The 19,120-nt window shown below is 33.8% G+C and overlaps 2 protein-coding genes across 2 annotated transcripts; one reads left to right on the plus strand and one right to left on the minus strand.

Annotated features, from left to right (window-relative positions):
- Nucleotides 1–930: 930 nt before the first annotated feature.
- On the minus strand, nt 931–3,612 carry LOC132315098 (3,9-dihydroxypterocarpan 6A-monooxygenase). The gene is made up of 2 exons (XM_059813855.1): nt 2,657–3,612; nt 931–1,765 (listed from the first exon to the last, which is right to left on the minus strand). Exons 1-2 carry the CDS (start codon nt 3,569–3,571, stop codon nt 1,106–1,108), a joined length of 1,575 nt encoding a protein of 524 aa, XP_059669838.1. The 5' UTR covers nt 3,572–3,612; the 3' UTR covers nt 931–1,105.
- Nucleotides 3,613–16,139: 12,527 nt separating this feature from the next.
- On the plus strand, nt 16,140–16,916 carry LOC132314754 (uncharacterized). The gene has a single exon (XM_059813576.1). It carries the CDS (start codon nt 16,140–16,142, stop codon nt 16,914–16,916), a length of 777 nt encoding a protein of 258 aa, XP_059669559.1.
- The last annotated feature ends 2,204 nt before the right edge of the window (nt 16,917–19,120 follow it).

A 19,120-nucleotide genomic window follows, 5' to 3' on the forward strand; every position in this document is an offset into this window, starting at 1 on the left:
GTATATTTTCTATCCCTCACGAGCCACGCCTTTCCAAATTCATCAATCAATAGGGGACGAGCACATAGATAGGGACCTAGGGTTAATTCTCTTCCTTTACCTTGATTGAATTATATAATTTATGTTATATATAACATCTGTTTTAATATATAAAATATATTTTTTCAGTAAATAAATAAATCAACCAGAATAAATATATATATATATATATATATATATATATATATTCAGAAATTAATCAACCAGAATATATTTACTGGTCGTAGTAGAAACATATTGAGAAGCACTGTTCATTTGCCGCTAGCAAAGACATTACATCACTTGCACTCTCGAATCTTGATTTACCAACATACATATTCAATGGTCCATGGTCTATGTATAAACAGTTCGTACAAGAAAACGGATATCAACCTAAATCATCATAAAAGTGATCAAATAGGATCAGAATTTCAACTTGGTAGTACTTCCATCAATTGGTTTTTGTGGCTTTGAAAGACGTGAGACCATGAAGAACGAAGTGATATAACCGCTAAAGGGAAATTGTCGAGATCCGATATTTGAAATCGTGAGAAGAAGCAGAAAAGTAAGCCCACAACCCTTCCTTGCCTATTGAGTCATAAGGATGTGATTTTGCAAAAGTTATGGTGGTCTATTGATCGATGATGATACTCCATGGAAGAAGAACAATAGAGAAAAGATGGTGTTAAATTTGGGACAGGTGAAAAAGAAAAAAATTATATAGGTTTAATCTTCTATTACTCGGTTAAAACGGGCCGATCCAACTTTATTCTTCTCTATCTTTTTATTCATTTTCTAATTTACTAACGTGTTCGTTTATTATTGAAAATCATAGAATAGATTAAAAAAAAAAAATTTGAGAGTGCTGTCCAAATGAGATAAAAGACTATAATAATATATGAAAAAAATAAATAGCACGACAAAAACAAAGAGAACTTATTATTGATCAAGCTAAACAGCTGTAACATCCTCACACATCAGTACTCAAATAAAAAAAATAAAAAAAAAAATCTAAATTAATTAAGCTGAGAAATTATTTAGTGATACATAAAAACCCCAACATTAAACAAGGAAGAACACTAATTTGTTAACCAGATACCGTTGTGAGTTTCAATGGATTAACATGTGTAATAGGGTAACACAGTAGTGGGTGAGCCATGCCAGAAGAAAGTCCCGGCCCTTCAATCAAATCAAGCTTTTCCCCACCTTTGACTTTAAAGTCAAAGCACTGGACCAACGCTCCGATGGCAGCGTGCATCACCACCGATGCAAGTGACGCACCAGGGCATCCTCTCCTTCCACTACCAAATGGAAGAAAACTGTATTCACGGCCACCCATGAAACCCACCATCTGTTGCTGATCACCATCGTCCATTGAGCTGGCCAAAAATCTATCCGGTACAAACGCATGAGCATCATTACCCCATGCTTCTGGGTCCCGCATGATCGCATACACATTGAATATGATCCTTTCATTTGACGTTATATCATAACCGTTGATCTTGCAATCCTCCTTGCATTTCCGGAAAATCAACGGCGCTGGAGCGTGAAGCCTTAGACTTTCTTTGACTACTGCTTGCAAATAAGGAAGATTTGGGACGTCTGATTCTTGGACTAATCTGTTTGACCCCACAACCTCATTGATCTCCTCTCTAACCTTCTTGAACACATCTGGATGGTTGACGATCTCTGCTAGCGTCCACTGCATGGCCACACTAATTGTCTCTGTACCCGCCATGAACATTTCCTGCTCACATTATAAATTAGAAGCAATTAATAAACTAACTCTAAATGACTTTATTGTATTTTCATACTATAATATTTTTCAGTGTGTCACACCTATTCAGGGTTTGACGGGTCAACGGAGTTTAATGTCAGCTATATTTCTAGACTCGGAAGTATTGTATTACGTATTAGTGAGAATAGCTTGCCTACCGTTCTGATAAATAAAAAATAATAATAAAAAAGAATAGCTGGCTTGATAGGTTTTGACTTGGTCGACTTTGGTAGGGTTTTTCACTTCTTTTTCATCACCTCTCCTTTGAAGGAGGAGAAATCAAAACTAACAAATGTTGAGTTGAATTTGTGATTCATTATGTTAAAAAACAGATATAACATTGAAAAGAATCACAATTAAATTGTTTTGGACTCGGGTTGGGCTAATATACCAAGCAGAACATGCATGTATATGTTCAACTACCATAAAACACTCATGAACACATACAAATACCAAGAGAGAAAAGAGAATAATTTTTTTTTTCTATTGTAAGATTTGAATTCATCACCTCTCCTTTGAAGGAGGAGAAATCAAAACTAACAAATGTTGACTGTGTTAGCAAGGGTTAATAAATTTATTTATTTATTATTATTATTTTTTTTCTATTGTAAGATTTGAATTCATCACCTCTCCTTTGAAGGAGGAGAAATCAAAACTAACAATTATTGAGTTCATCATGTGATTCACTATGCTAAAAAACAGATGTACCTCATTGAAAAGAATCACAATTAACCGGTTTAAAAATCGATTTGGACTCAGGCCGGTTGGACTAGCATACCGGCAGAACATGCATGTACACATCCAAATATGACAAAACATTCATGAACACATGGAAATACAAAGAGAGAAAAGAGAACTCACCATGAGAAATGACTTGATATCATCTCTACTTAGCTTCACCTCAGAATTTTCATCCACATGGATCTCTAAGAGAATGTCCATCATATCCTTGCTCTCTTTTTCACCACCAATTTCTCTCTCCTTCTCATGTTCCATCATGATCCCTTCCACCATCCTATCAAATTTCATCATCAATGATGTAAGCTCCCTCCCATACCCGAACAAATCATACTTTACCAAAGGACCCAACATTTCTCCCAAGCTGAACTTGGGTGCAACGTCTAAAATCCCTTTAACCAAACCCCATATCTCCTTTCCTTCGTCTGCGTTCCGTGAGCACCTCGTGCTCATCGCCATCCGGCATATCACGTTGTTGGTCATAGTCATTATCTCCCTACCTACGTCACAATCCCTTCCATCTTCCGAACACCTAGAAAGTATATTCAATAATTTCACCATCTCTTCCTTTCGAATATCAGTAAAGCGAATGAGTGTTGTACCTGCAAGAAGCTCAGTCATGCATACTTTCTTCATGAAGCGCCAATAAGCGCCATACTCGGCATTCACAAACTTTGAGTCTTTGTATATATCAAAGTCTGAGGCCCCGAAAGCCGGCCTGGACACGAAGTTCATCTCATGGGTTTTAAGGAATTCTTTGGCAGTGGTGGAATTGGAGACAACAATGGCAGTTGATTTGCCAAGGGAGAGGCGCATGAGTGGGCCGTGGCGCAAAGCTAGGGTTTGGAAGGACTTGGGTAAGACAGAACTCAGTAAATGAAGGTGGCCAATGATGGGTAATGCTCTGGGGCTCGGAGGGTACTGAAAAACTCTTTTAGATTTCAAGCTTTTTTTGGCTAGGGATCGAACAAGGAGGGTAGAAGCAAGCCATGTGAAGAAGAGGAAGCAATAAAACTGAACATCTAAGGTGATGGCCATGGCTAGCTTCTAAGCAGTACGTACGTACTACTCTATATAGGATGAGGAGCAATGGCAGATATGACACACATATATGAGCTTAGAAGTGGTACTATATATAGGAGGAGCAATGGAATATATGATACACATAATGTTGTATATTAAACTCAATGCTGGTGTATGGTTTCGTCAGCAATTAATTATATTGTTATTTGATCGTTAAGGTCATATGTCTAAAATCAGAGTCTTGACTTGGAGAATTATACGTATTAAGAATGGGTTAGTTTTTTCTTTTGTTTATTGATAAACTTGAAGCATGCAATGAGATAATTACACTAAGCCATCTAGGCATATAGCATCCAAAAATACAGTAAAATATCTGTGACGCAAAGATCAATATTGGTCCAAATAGGTGAGCTACATAATCAAAGGACTTGTCAATATTTACAGTGACCCTTCATTGGTCACTTTAACAACGTGCTAATAAGTGATGTATAAATTTGGAGTACTGCAATCACTAATAGCAATTGTTTGCGTAATAGGATAAAATTAGGGGAGAAGTGCTTAAAACACTTCTAAAATGTACTAGGTGCAGCAGTTTTATTCCTATTTGAAAAAATATGAAAAGAATATCTTTAATTTTTTCACAATGTGTAAAAATATTTCATTTGATATAAATTAGTGTTGTAATAACTGTTTTGCCCTTTTACTCTTCCGAAAATATCCAAGAGGGTATATATGCTACTAATCTCATAATATAGTAGTATTATGTGTACATTACCATATATATATATATATATATTTGAAACTTTTTTCTCTATATATATCTCTAAACATTTTTTTTTTTTTTTTAACTTTGAGAATTTGTAGAATAAGGATTTAAATTTTTTGAGATTCCAGTTTACTCTTTTCTACTAACATTTTATTTTCTTTATTTTATTTTTTCGTACCAACACTGTTAAAAAAAAAAAAATTCTCGATATCAGTGTGCACTGATTTTCATAGTTTAGAAAAAATTTGTGCAATTTATTTTTGTTTTTATTTTCTATTTTTATCTTTACTTTTCTTTTATACTTTTATTTTTATTTTTATTTTATATTTATATTTTTCTTTTATACTTTTATTTTATATTTTTATCTTTACTTGTCCATTGTCAGCGTCCTCCAATAGTGTCATTTTATAAAATTATTTATTTTTATATATGTTATAAAATGGTTCAGTAAGGGTAATTTAGTCAACTTAGGGTTTAAATTTGTCAGAGGGACTTATTTGCACCAGATTGAAACTTTAGGGGTGTTTTTTTGCATGAGAGGGACATACTCCAATAATGTCATTTTCGGTCATTTTATAAAATTATTTATTTTTATATATTTTATAAAATGGTTCAGTAAGGGTAATTTAGTCAATTTAAGGTTTAAATATGTCAGAGGAACTGGACTTATTTGCACCAAATTAAAACTTTAAGTGTGTTTTTTGCATGTGAGGGGGGTGATATGCATGTAAACATATTTTAATAGTGTTTTCTGCACTTGACCCTAAATTTAGTTATCAAATATATCATTTTCCATAAATTTGTAAAGAACATGTTTTTGCCTCATTTTTTTTTTCTCCCGAAATTACAATGTTTTTTACTTAAACTACAAAAACAGTCCCTTTTTCCCGGTAAATACGAAAACATCCCTTCATACTGCAAATAGTACATATTACCGGCCACTCTAGTTCGGAAGAAAAAGAATGTAGTGCATATTACCACGGTATTTCAAAGAAGAAGAAAAAAGAAAAACCTAATATGAAAACAGTTGGAACTTGAAAAAATACCCTCTAAAGAACAATGTTACGTGGATGAGGAGAGGTTACTTGATTGTCAAATTTAGAAGTTTATAAAATTCTTGTAATTAATTAAAAACCTAAAAATAATAAGGAAAAGTCAGAACATTACATTTACAATTTTGGCGTTACGTACAAGTAACTTTAATAAACACATTTACTAGTTTTAATTAAATGGAGCCTCTCAGACCAAGCATGCCAGGAAATTCTGTACAATATATGATTTTAGAATATGTGTATTTTTACAAATTTTACGAAGAAGAAAAAAAGAGGAAGTATTGAGGATAGTGAAGGTGTGATGTACTGATTTGTGATGTATCGTACACTGGTAAATGGTATGCAATCTTATTAATTATGCAGGTAAGGTATTGCTGTTGAGTGGTGATACTCGAGTCGTGGTCTGACTCGACTAACCTCTCCATCCACGTGTCTATTGACTCAAGACAATTCCACTCTCCCATGTGTCTAAAATATATCATTAAATGGTAGTAGTTGGTATCTGAGTCGCGGGTTCCACATTTCCACTCCACCATGTCTCGTTTGACCCATGCGAATTTCAGTCCATAAAATACTAATTTCCCATTATATATTTATATACACATATATATATATATATATATGTATGTATATGCTGTGAAATGGAATGGGTGGAATTAAAAAAAAATTTGATTCAATTTTTTGAGTAGTTTTTTTTTTTTTTTTTTTTTCAATTCCAAAACTCCAATTTTACAACTGCAAAACATAAATTTGGATTCCCTCTTTGTGAAGTGAATTTTGTCCCTGGAGTTTGTATGATCATTATTTTAATTCCTGACCTCTTTTTGGGAGATAAGAGCCTTATACGACTAGACCACATGCTTGTTGGTAAAACGTTATTATTGTTATGTAACTGATGTATAACTCGTTTGGGGTTGCTATTATAATGGTAAAAACGTCTTTATCAGTGAAGCTGTCATTAAAGTGCTGTGAGTAAAAAACGTGTTAGGCGTTTGGTGATATATTATATAAAACACTTTTTATACTTGAAGCACTTTTAAATTTGTTTGGTAACGTACATTATTGCTTAAAACACTTTTATTACTAATTTCATACAGTAATAAATGTGTGCATTACCTCCAACATAATTTCAAGATAGGGTAGAGAAATTCCAACAAATCAATAATTCGATAAACAATTCGAGAAACACTTTTTATTAAACAGTTAAAGGTGCATTTTTATATAGAGTTTCTAACAAAAATCTTGAAATACTAATGTCAATGAAAAATCTAAGTTAGAATTTTTTAGATAAATGTAATGCATAAAATATTTAGAATCTAGAATATTAAGAGTTATGTGTAGAAAATGTAAAATTTGAAAATAAATATTCAAGGAGATTAGACATCAAACTTGGTAATAGTCCTCACAATATTACAATACTAGTTTCTACTCTTAAGATTTAACAACCAATGTTGAAATAATATATATAAATAATTAGAGTCTAGGTACTATTGTTTACAAAAAAAAATGATGGCGATAAAGTCTCTACTAAATACTTTTATTTACTTAAATTTGTAATTATAAAAATAAAGGAGGAATTATATTATCAAAATAATGCTAGATACCAACCTTTACTCAAAACTCAATAAAAAAAGCTCTCATTTTCAACTTCAGTAGAACGCACTTTTTTTTGTTGCATTTTTTTTGCCATTTTTATTTTATTCAACCGTTACTCCTTAAAAATACTTTTTTTTTTGGATAATTTCACTGACACCCCTTCAAATTTGTCAAATATCACCCTCAAATATCTTTCGAAAATAATTATCACTTATGTCCATTTTCGCTTTTTCTTATGGGAAAAGACATCTTTGTCCCTAATTTGGTCAAACACAGTTTTTGCTGATATCAACAAAAAATTAAATTATATTGCCCAAATTGCCCTCAGTGGTCATGTTTGGCTACCAATATTATATACCACCAGTTTGATTACAAAGACTATATACCACAGTTAGGACACACGTGTCATCAGCCTATGCTGCTGACTTTTTTTTTTTGTTTTGTTTATCTTCTCACTGGATCCACCCACTACGCTCTGTAACCTTGCTCAAACCCAATTTTGGGGCAACTAAAGAGACCCATTTCATTGTCTGAGAGAACATTCATTCAATCCCTGGGTTTAGATTATTTGATCACTCCATTCTTAGATATTTGTAGAGAAGTTTGGATTAATTGATGACAAACCTATTCCATCATGGACCTTTTCAAGACAAATCTAAAAGAAAATAAATAAGAAAAAAAAAAAAAACTTGTTAGAGAGAAAAAGTAGAGAGAGAACATAACGGAGCTCCTCAACAGTAGCAACAGCAAAGGCCGAGTGGTGGCTCTCATCGCTGATAAGCTCCTTACCAACCGCGACCTCATCCGCAGTAAGACATTCATGATCGCCACTCAATACTGCCGACTCGCACTCCTCTTGAACACTAACAGGAACAAGCTCGTCTTCGCCGACGAAGCCTTCTAGCTTGTCTTTGATGCCTGGTTGTTGAACCGACTCTAGGCGGTGAGAAGTGCGTCGACAACGGTGAGGATCCGGTCCGCATATTCGGGGCCTCGCTATATTGGGTGTCCAAATTCAGTGAAGAATTGGGGAAGACTCGCCGGTGACCATTACAGTTCGGTCCACTATAGCGAGACCAACATTTTTACCCAATTAAGATCTTTGTAATATTCCGTTTCCCCGAATTCGGCTGTCATTTCGGTTCCCTTATAAATCAGTTTTTGCAACAGAAAAAGAATAAATAATTATTGGTCTCAAAAACAATGTTTCAAATGGACTCCCAAAATCGCCAAAACATAAATAAAATCTAAGAGAAAAAAAAAAAAAAAAAAAAAAAAAATCCCATGGTGAGCATCTCACTACCGTGTATTTTTTAATGAACAATAAAAATAGGAAATGAATAAAAGAGAAAAGGAAAAACATGAGGGTAAACATGTTACTTGAATACTTAAAGAAATAATATAGTTAGTCAAACTAAAGTCAAATGAAGGTAAATATGTCATTTGAATCATTAAAGAAACAATTTAGTGGGTCAAACCAAAGTCAAAGGATAAAAATATCTTTTTACATGTAAAAAGTGGTCTGACACACCTGTCAATTAACTTTTAGAGTATGATTGAAAAAATGAGCAAACTTTTGTAATATGAGTGATAGTTATTTTCGAAAGATATTTGAGGGTGATATTTGGCCAAACTTGAGGAGATGTCAGTGAAATTATCTTTCTTTTTTTTTTTTTTTGTTCACCAAACACAATATTTTAAATAATGCTCTTTTAGATGTTACAAACGCAATCCTAAAGAGGGAATAATGTAGTTGATGCATAGGTAATGTGTAGTTATTATACAAATAATGTGATTTGTTGCATAAGCAATTTAAATGAGACATAACACGGCACAAAATAAAATGACACCAAATTCAATAATATGATACATATCATCATGAATCCATCGGTCTTTGTAATAAAAAATCCTCATTAAAGTTTTGTCTTTCATATTTTCAAATGAATAAGTATACGTACTTTCTTTTTAGTTTATCCTTGCAAGGATATGTAGAAGCTTATATGGAGCGAGTGTTGGGAATTGAAAATAGACAATGTTGGAAGATATGATACAGTAACTAGAAAAGATAAGATAAATAAGGATTAAGTGTAAAAAAAATCTCATCTACTATTGATACATTGCTAACTAGTTCGTGTAAAACATCTCTATACTGTTGATTTGGTATAAATAACTACCTATAGACTTAAAATGACGATAATACTCTCATTTCAGCATAATAACTCAGTTAATTGAATTAATTATAATAATGAAAATTCTTTTTTACCCTTCATCTTTTATCTTATTTCTTCTCTCTTCAATCACCCAACCATAACCCTCGTTGGAGAACCACCAACTTGGCTGAACCCGTTCGCATCGTAGTCCAGTTTCACTGATGCCGCCTATTCCCACCAAGGATAACGCCGATTAACAGCTTTGGATAGCCAATCAAGTCAAAGCCCAGTTTAATCAATTGCCTAAAAGACACCCAACAAGCCTAACCGGAGCAAACTATCTGATCCAACACCTCAATCTCTTTTACACTTCCCTCTGTCAAAGCACAGTCGACCAACGCGAATAGTACCAAAATCAAACAGTACCTTACACGAAATTCATGGTGAACTCAACCATCGATGCCTCCATGGTCGCCGATTGCCAGAAACTCCGCCGTAGGTGACGTTGACCTGATTATCTGGGTTGATTCGATGCCTCCAGCGCGTCTCACCATCAACGTTGCATTATTGCCGGTATATGTCAGATTGCCGGTGAGTTAAGCTTTGGGTGATAAGGTGGTTCTCTTGTAGGTTGGATAAGGAAGTGGTTATCTTGTGTCTGTCTTGAATTCGAGGAGTGAGGCGGCGACTGTCATGTAGGTTTGGGTCATCGTCAATAGTTGAGTGCGACGACTATGGTGGTCACCATCAATTATTGTGGTAGTGATGCGGCTGCTAGCAGTCTATTAGAAAAGGGCATAATAGTAAAAAAGAATGGCAAATTAGGGTTTTTATATTTACTTTATGTCAATTTTGACAAAAAAAAAAAATGATCAGAGGACTTATTTATATCTTTTATTTAATTTATGGATTGAAATACACATTTTCAAAAAAAATAAATTATTTATGCACAAAACCTATAATACTAGGGATTTTATGCACTTAACACTATAAATAATGTAGTGTGTGTGAAATATTAAGTGAAATGCCTATGGATAATAAAATTGGAAAAGTAAGCTTAGGTGATTTGGACATATTAGGCTGATAAAAAATTAGATGCTATGGGAGTAATTTAAAATAATTTTACAAAAATAAATCTAAGATAAAACATTTTAAATAGTAGAAAAGAATGAATAATTTACGTGTCACTCTATTCATAGGAGATGAAGCTAGACAGATGTCATCACTTACAAGCATATGACAGAACAAGACAGTAGCCACCATGCATGAAAACTAAAAAGTACCTACGGTAGACTGTGATGCTAGATTTTAATCACACACACATATACATATTAGCAAAAGGTATGTATGATGCACGTGGTAAATATTTTGTAACTTATAGAATTTTTGTTTTATTTAATTTTTTTTTTTAATTGTTGATTTGAAGCGGGGAGCTAAAAATTGAACACCTTACTTTGTAACAATAAAGCGTAGAATTTATAGTATGATAGAATTTTATAGAAATTATTTTATTTTCTTTAAATATATCATTTTCTAATTTGATTTCTTTTTAATAATAAACTCATAATAAATAGATAAATATAGGTTATATGTGATAGAGTTTTAAAAAAAATAAAATAGTTAATTTGCGGTAGAGTTTAGGTAATGTGTTAGAGTTTTATAGAAACTCTTTAAATATATGCTTGTCAAAAGTGATAGAGTTTCATTGAAAATAACATAGGTAATTTGAGTTAGAATTTTATATAAATTATTTATTTTCTTTAAATATGTATATCCTTGTCTAATTATATTTTCTTTTATTAAAAAAACTCATAATAAAAGATAATTTGTGATAGAGTTTTAGAAAAATTATTTTATTTTTTATATCAATTATTAAATATTTTTTATATTAACAATTCTTGTCTAGTTATATTTTCTTTTATTGAAAAAATATAATAAATAGATAAATAGGTAATTTGTGTTACAGTTTTATAGAAACTCTTCAAATATATCTTTATCTAATATGATAGAGTTTTTTTTTTTTTAAAACAAAATAAGTAATTATTGATAGAGTTTTTTAAAAATTATTTTATTTTTTTTAAATTTATCCTTGTCTAATTAGATTTAATTTTATTAAGAAACTCATAATAAAAGCTAATTTGTGGTAGAGTATTAGAAAAATTATTTTATTTTATACATCAATTAATAAATATTTTGTATATTAAAAATATTGTCAAATTAGATTTTTTATTGAAAAATTAATAATAATAAATAGAACAATAAATTTGAATTTTATTAGCAAGATTTTAGAGTTTTATAGATTTTTTTTTTTTATTTATAAAAACTCTTTTCATATCAATTAATAAATATTTTTTTATATAAATAAATAAAAACTGAAATTCTTTGCACATTTAATAATAGTATAGATAAAAAGTCTTTTTATGAGCGTCTGTATTTAATAGATTAAAACTTTTTTTATATCAATTAATAAATTTTTTTCATATAAATAAATAAATACTTCTGTATTTTAGTCTAAAATTCTGGATTTCTACAATTCTCAATTTCTGTACCCCTTCTTCCTCCTTCTTCCGTATCACTATTTATAGGATTCTTGGATTAATAGGATGTTGACATTTGTCCTCTCCTGATAATGAAATAATCATAATTGGGCCGGCCCGGTTATATTGTAATAATTATCCATAAAAAATAACTATTCTTTTTATAACAATTAATAAATATTTTATTGTAATTGATTTTATTAGGTAATTTTTAAAACTTTATTGAAACTATTTTTATAAAAATCTTTTTATATCAATTAATAAATATTTTATAACAAATAAATAAATAATTTGTGTTAGAGTTTAATAAAAACTCTTTTTATATCAATTGATAAATCTTTTTTATATTAATAATTCATTTCTAATTAGATTTCATTTTATTAAAAACCTCATAATACATCGATAAATAAGTAATTTGTGTTAGAGTTTTATAAAAACTCTTTGAAAACCTCTTTTTTATATCAACTAATAAAAAAAAAAATTTATATTAATGATCCTTGTCGAATTAGATTTCCATTTATTAAAAACTCATAATAAAATTAATTTGTGGTGGAGTTTTAGAAAAAATAGGTAATTTGTGATAGAGTTTTATCGAAATTATTTTATTTTCTTTAAATATATCTTTGTCTAATTAGATTTCATTTTACTAAGAAACTCATAATAAAAGCTAATTTTTGGTAGAATTTTAGAAAAATCGCTTTATTTTATATATCAATTAATAAATATTTTTTATTTTAATAATTTTTGACTAATTGGATTTTTTTTTATTAAAAAATTCATAATAATAAATAGATAAATATGTTAATTTGAATTTTATTAGGTAGATTTTAGAGTTAGATAATTTGTAGTAGATTTTATAGAAAATTTTTATTTTCTTTAAATATATTCTTGCTTAAATATATTTTCTTTTATTAAAAAACTCATAATAAATAGATAAATACGTAATACGTGTTTAAGAGTTTTATAAAAAAAATCTTTTGAAACCTATTTTTATATGATTTAATAAAAATTTATATATATTAATAATTCTTGCCTAATTAGATTACATTTTATTAAAAAAAACTCATAATAAAAGGTAATTTGTGGTAGAGTATTAGAAAAATTATTTTATTTTTTAAATTAATTAAAAAATATTTTTTATATTAATAATTCTTGTCTAATTAGATTTTCTTTTATTAAAAAAACTTTTAATAAATAAATAAATAGGTAATTTGCGTTAGAGTTTAATAGAAACTCTTTTAAGAAATCTTTTTTATGTCAATTAATAAATATTTTTTATGTTAATAATTTTGGCTAATTAGATTTTCATTTATTAAAAAACTCATAATAAATAAAATCATATGTAATTTGTCTTAGAGTTTTTATAAAAACTTTTTTAAAACCTCTTTTTATATCAATTAATAAATAATTTTTTATATTAATAATAATAGTTGGCTAATTAGATTTTCTTTTGTTAAAAAACTCATAATAAATAGATAAATATGTAATTTGTGTTAGAGTTTTATAGAAAATCTTTAAATATATCTTTATCTGGTGTGATTGAATTTTTTTGAAAATAAAATAGGTAATTTGTAAAAGAGTTTTAAAGAAATTATTTTATTTTTTATAATTATATCCTTGTTTAATTAGATTTAATTTTATTAAGAAACTATAATAAAAGCTAATTTGTTGTAGAGTTTTAGAGAAATTATTTTATTTTATTTGTTAATTAATAAATATTTTTTATATTAATAATTCTTGTCTACCTATATTTTTTTATTAAAAAATTCATAATAATAAATAGATAGATAGGTTAATTAAAATTTTGTTAGTTAGATTTCAGAGTTTTATAGAGTTTTTTTTTAATTTATTTTATTATATATATATAAAAACTTTTTTTCATATCAATTAATAAATATTTTTTTATATAAATAAATAAATACTAAAACACTTTGTTTATTTAACAATTGTATATATAAAAACTCTTTTTATATCCATTAATAAATATTTTTTTAATAAATAAATAAATACTAAAACTCTTCGGCTGAGCTTTTGTATTTTACTCTGAAATTCTGGATTTCTAGAATTTTCAATTTCTGTACCTCTTCCTCCTTTCTCCATACATTTATTTATAGGCTTCTTGGATTAATAGGATGATGACATGTGTCCTCTCCTGATAATGACATAATCAAAATTGGGGCGGGCCGGTTATATTGTGATAATTATCCATAAAAAAATAACTATTCTTTTTATATCAATTAATAAATATTTTATTGTGATTGATTTATTAGGTAATTTTTAGAGTTTTGTAGAAATTATTTTTTAAAAAACTTTTAATATGACAAAATTTATTTCATCATCTTGCTAATTCCTTTTAATTGATAAAATGATAAATGATATTGAGGATGCAGCAAGTGGCATGGGCCGGATATAGTTCGCGGGCAGGGGATCGGGTCGAACGATTAAAGTAGGATCCATGCCAAAGCGCCCCGGAATGGGCCGAACCTGGGGGATCCACCGAGGAAGGTCAAGCCCATTGGAAGATCAAGCTCAGAAGAAAGAAGACTTTTGAATATAGGCCCAATGTAATCGGTTAACAGCAATAAGGGTGATGGCCTATAAATAGACCAAGACAGGTGGAAAAAAGAGGGAGAAAAAATTCTAGAGAGAGAGAGAGAGGAAAAGAGAAAAGAAGTGAAATCTTGTATCTTCAATTGGCGCCGTCTGTGGGAATTGAGGATGAAGATCAATTCGAGCCCGATCAGTACCATATTAGTTCAATCGAGTTTGTGAGTACGCAGTGTGATTTCTAGAAATTGAATCCAGATCAGTGAGATTGTAGTTTGTTCAGAGAGAATTCTTGCTTATTGTGGATTCTGAGGCATTTGCTTCGGAATGACGCAATTGTGATTTGCTCAGTTGCAGTCAGATCCGATGAGTTTGAAGCTAGAAAAGTTCAGATCTAGCAAACAGTGATCACGATTCGGTGAAGTTAAGCCCAAATCTAACGGAGTTTGCATCGGTAACGCTTAGATCTGTTTCGGAGTTCGTAATTCATGCCTTTGCTTCGATCCGGAATCATGATAGGGGGTGACAACTCTAATGCGGTTAAGAACGTCCAGCAAGTGAAACTTGATGAGTTGATGCATGATCGAAGCTCTCCGGAGAGAAAATACGGATCTAAGGACTGAAATGCAGCGTCAAGAAGCTCCAGTAATTCCACGACCACTCCCGGTAGGAGAAGAAGGTGCACGTACCGATGCAGCACATCACGGTGAGGAGGTTGGAAACAATCTAGTAGATCCTCACCGCGAGGAAATCCGGCGAGACGGTTTGCCGCCAAATCTTCGTCGTATTGATGATCGTGAAGGATCAACTCACATAGATCCACGGCGCGAGCAGATTAGGCGAAACGAAACAATGACTTTTGATCCACATCAAGAAACGCTCAGCCGAGGTGAGGCAACAGAGTTGATTCGTCAGAAAGCTATGCCTCCATGGCGCAAAGACTTTGTTGAGGACAGATCACTCGATCCGACCTATCGGCCTTCCATGGCAACGTTCGACTATCAAAGCTCAGAGAGGAGATCAGTAGACCAGAGAACAGCCACAGGGTTCCAGATGGAAAATGAAGCGCTCCGTTCAGCAGCTCGAACGGTTGATTCACCGTTCACCGATGAGATTCTGAATGCTCTGAGTCCGAGGAAATTTTTCATGCCCGTTTTCATTCTGTTCGACGGAACGACTGATCCGATCGATCACGTGTATCACATCCAGCTGAAAATGGCTCTAAACACTGAGAATGTCTCTTTGATGTGCAAGTGCTTTCCTACGAGTCTGGCCGGACCAGCTCTGAATTGGTTCAAGAATCTGCCGAGGGGTTCAGTGGATAGTTTCTGAAGCTTGTGTGATCGGTTCATAAGCCAATACTATGGAAACAAGCGTCCAGCGAAAGATATTTTGAGCCTATTCACAATGAAGCAACACGCTGAAGAGCGTCTCCAGGCTTTCCTAACTAGGTTTAATCTTACCAAGAGCATGGTTATTGAATGTCACCCTTTAACGGCAGTTCAAGCATTCATACTGGCCATGAACCGTGGCACCCCATTCCACACAAGCTTGGTGGTGAACACGCCGAGGACTATGGATGAACTTAACGAAAGAGCCGATGGATTTGTGCGCTTGGAAGAAGAAGAGACGGTAAACGCTCGGAAGACATCCGTTATATCCACGGAAGAAAAGACCAAAGCAAAGATCAGGCAAAAACAGGTTCAGCCGCAACGCTCCTCGTGGAAGTCTGAGAAGAGGCCCAGAGATGAAGAGTTGGTTACTCCATTGAAAGTTACCCTAGCGAGACTGTACCAAGAAAATAAAGATAAGTTCCGACCTCCTTTACCAATCAGATAACCTCTCGAACAGAGGGATCAGTCTAAGCACTGTGCATTTCATTCTGATTTTGGCCACCAGACTAACGAATGCAGGAACCTAAGGAGACAGGTAGAGATGCTGATAGCCAGAGGGGAGTTTGCAAGTTATATTCAAGGACCAGCAGTGGAGCAGAACCGACCAATGGAGCACGTGAAGAAGAATCAGAAGTCGAATTCTCACAATACGCAACCAGTTCGCGTAATTAATGTAATTCATGGTCGGCCAGAACCTGCCGAGGAATCAGATGAACTGCTTCGAACATGCCTTCGCCAGGCACGGATGAAGAGAAGGATAGGCAATGTAAACACTCTGCACCAACAGAGTGCATCAACGCAGATAAAGTTTAACGTAACAGACTTGTTGCGTGTTCAAATCCCTCATGAGGACCCGTTGCTCGTAAGTTTGACAGTGGCTAAATGCTTGGTGTGTAGAGTTCCAATTGACCCTGGAAGTAGTGCGAACATCATGCCAAGAGATACATTTGATCGGCTCGAGATCAAACAGGATCGGCTGAAATCCACCGGGAATCCACTATTAGGGTTTGATGGAAAGCGAGTGGAGCCCGTCGGCACGGTGGAGGTAGCGGTACATGCTGCCGAGAGGGTTTTGACGGAAACCTTTGTGGTTGTTGAAATTCATCCCTCTTACAATCTTCTGATGGGCAGAGGGTGGATCCACAGAGTTCAAGGTATTCCTTCCACTTTGCATCAGGTAATAAGATGCCTCAGGCTAGACGGAACCAAAGTGATTGACATTCATGGAGACCAAGTTGCAGCTAAAGAATGTCATTCTGTAACGCTGAAACATGCCGGAAAGGGGAAAGCTCCCATTCGTTCAATAAGTCTGAGATAGCAATTACAGAAGCCTCCCTCCAAGCAGAATGGGGAGGAGGAACCAGTAGGCTTGACTGAAGAACCCCTGTTTGATGTGCAGATCGATTAGTTCCGACCGGAACGGACAACCAGAGTAGGGGAACGACTCGTTGAGGAGGAAAATCAGGAATTAGTTGATTTTTTGTCTCAAAACGCAGATGTATTTGCATGGAGTCACCTAGACATGCCAGGGATCGATCCTTCGGTATCTTGTCACTCCTTGAACGTTAACCCCAATGCAAAACCTGTAAAGTAGAAGCAGCGACGGTTTGCCCCCGAGCGCAACCGGATTATTGCCGAGGAGGTTGACAAGCTGCTTGATGTGGGGTTTGTAAGAGAAGTGTACTACCCCGACTGGCTATCGAATGTGGTCGTTGTGCAGAAGAAAAATGGGAAATGGCGCGTCTGCATTGATTTTACCAATTTAAACAAAGCCTGCCCGAAGGATAGCTTCCCGCTGCCAAAGATTGATCAAATGGTGGATGCAACTACTGGATATAAACGCTTGACCTTTTTAGATGCTTATTCAGGTTATAATCAAATCCCCATGGACCCCGCTGATGAAGGAAAAAACTTCTTTCGTTACCGAACACGGGACGTATTGCTACAAAGTTATGCCATTCGGACTGAAGAACGCCGGAGCAACTTACCAAAGACTTATTAGCAAGATTTTTAAGGAACAAATAGGGAAGACAGTTGAGGCTTACATTGATGATATTGTGGTCAAAAGTAAGAAGAAAGCTGATCATGTGCAGCATCTTCGAGACGTGTTTGATGTGTTGAGGCGATATGGAATGAAGCTCAATCCGACCAAGTGCTCATTCAGTGTAAGTTCAGGCCAATTCCTAGGGCACGTGGTTAATCTCAGAGGCATCAAGGCAAGCCCTGCCTAAGCAGATGCTCTGACTAAGAATGCCGAGCCGACGACAATCAAAGAAGTGCAAACACTTACGGGGACGGATTGCTGTACTGAGCCGTTTCATTTCCAAATTGTCAGATCGATGCAAACCATTTTTTGACACAATACGGAACCACGGCAAGTAGGTTTAGGGGGATGAACAGCGCCTAGCGTTAACTACTCTGAAAAAATATATGCAGAACCTTCCGGTACTGTCAACTCCAGAATCGGGCGAAAAACTGTTTTTATATCTCGGAGTATCCAGCATCGCGACAAGTGGCGTTCTGATCCGCTACGCAAAAGGGAGGCAATATCCAGTGTTCTATGTTAGCAAGACAATGACTGAGGCCAAAAGACGTTATTCAAAGGCAGAGCGGCTGATACTCTCGCTAGTGCATGCGAAAAGAAAGCTCAGGCATTATTTTGAATCCCATCCTATCATCGTTCTAATCGTTTTCCCTATCAGAATAATCCTGCACAAACCAGATCTCTCAGGAAGAATGACGAAGTAGGCCATAGAGTTAAGCTCATTTGATATCACATACGAACCTAGAACAGCAGTCAAAGGGCAAGCGGTGGCAGATTTTTTACTGAAATGTGATTCAGAAGACCTGGAGGAGGATCTTTGTAGTTGCTTATGGAAACTTTTCGTCGATGGATCCTCAAATCAGATGGGTGCAGGTATTGGGATCAAACTGCAGACGCTAGAAGGTACAGCCTTAAGCCAAGCGCTTCGGCTTAAATTCGCAGCCACGAACAATAAGGCCAAGTATGAAGCGTTGCTGGCAGGAATAAAGCTTGCCAAGGAACTTAAGGTCAGGAATTTAAATGTTTTTAGTGACTCACAGTTAATCATTCGGCAGGTGAGGGGTGAGTATGAAACCAAGGATGAAACGATGGAAGCATATCGTTCTGCTGTTATGCGGGAGGCGAAGAACTTTGAAAAAATTGAATTCATTCAAATTCCGAGGGAGTATAACGAAGATGCTGACAGGCTAGCATGTAATGCTTCGGGTTCTGGAGAAACATTGGTAAGGGTGATTCCAGTGGGAATATTAAACTAGCCATCCATTTTCGAAGAACCTTCAGGCTCGAATCCTTGGCAAGTGAATGTTATTCCATATGAGCCAAGTTGGATTGATCCGATCATAACTTACATCCGAGATGGTACTTTGCCTGAACAAAGAGATGAGGCTAGGAAAATCAACGCGAATACTGCGAAGTACGCCGTAGTGCATAGCCAGTTATACAGAAGATCTTTTTCCGGACCGTATTTAAAGTGTGTT

Source organism: Cornus florida, unplaced genomic scaffold (assembly GCF_030987335.1).
Source record: "Cornus florida cultivar Cherokee Brave unplaced genomic scaffold, ASM3098733v1 CherokeeBrave_3.0.0_Hap2_Chr06, whole genome shotgun sequence".
NCBI lineage: Eukaryota > Viridiplantae > Streptophyta > Magnoliopsida > Cornales > Cornaceae > Cornus > Cornus florida.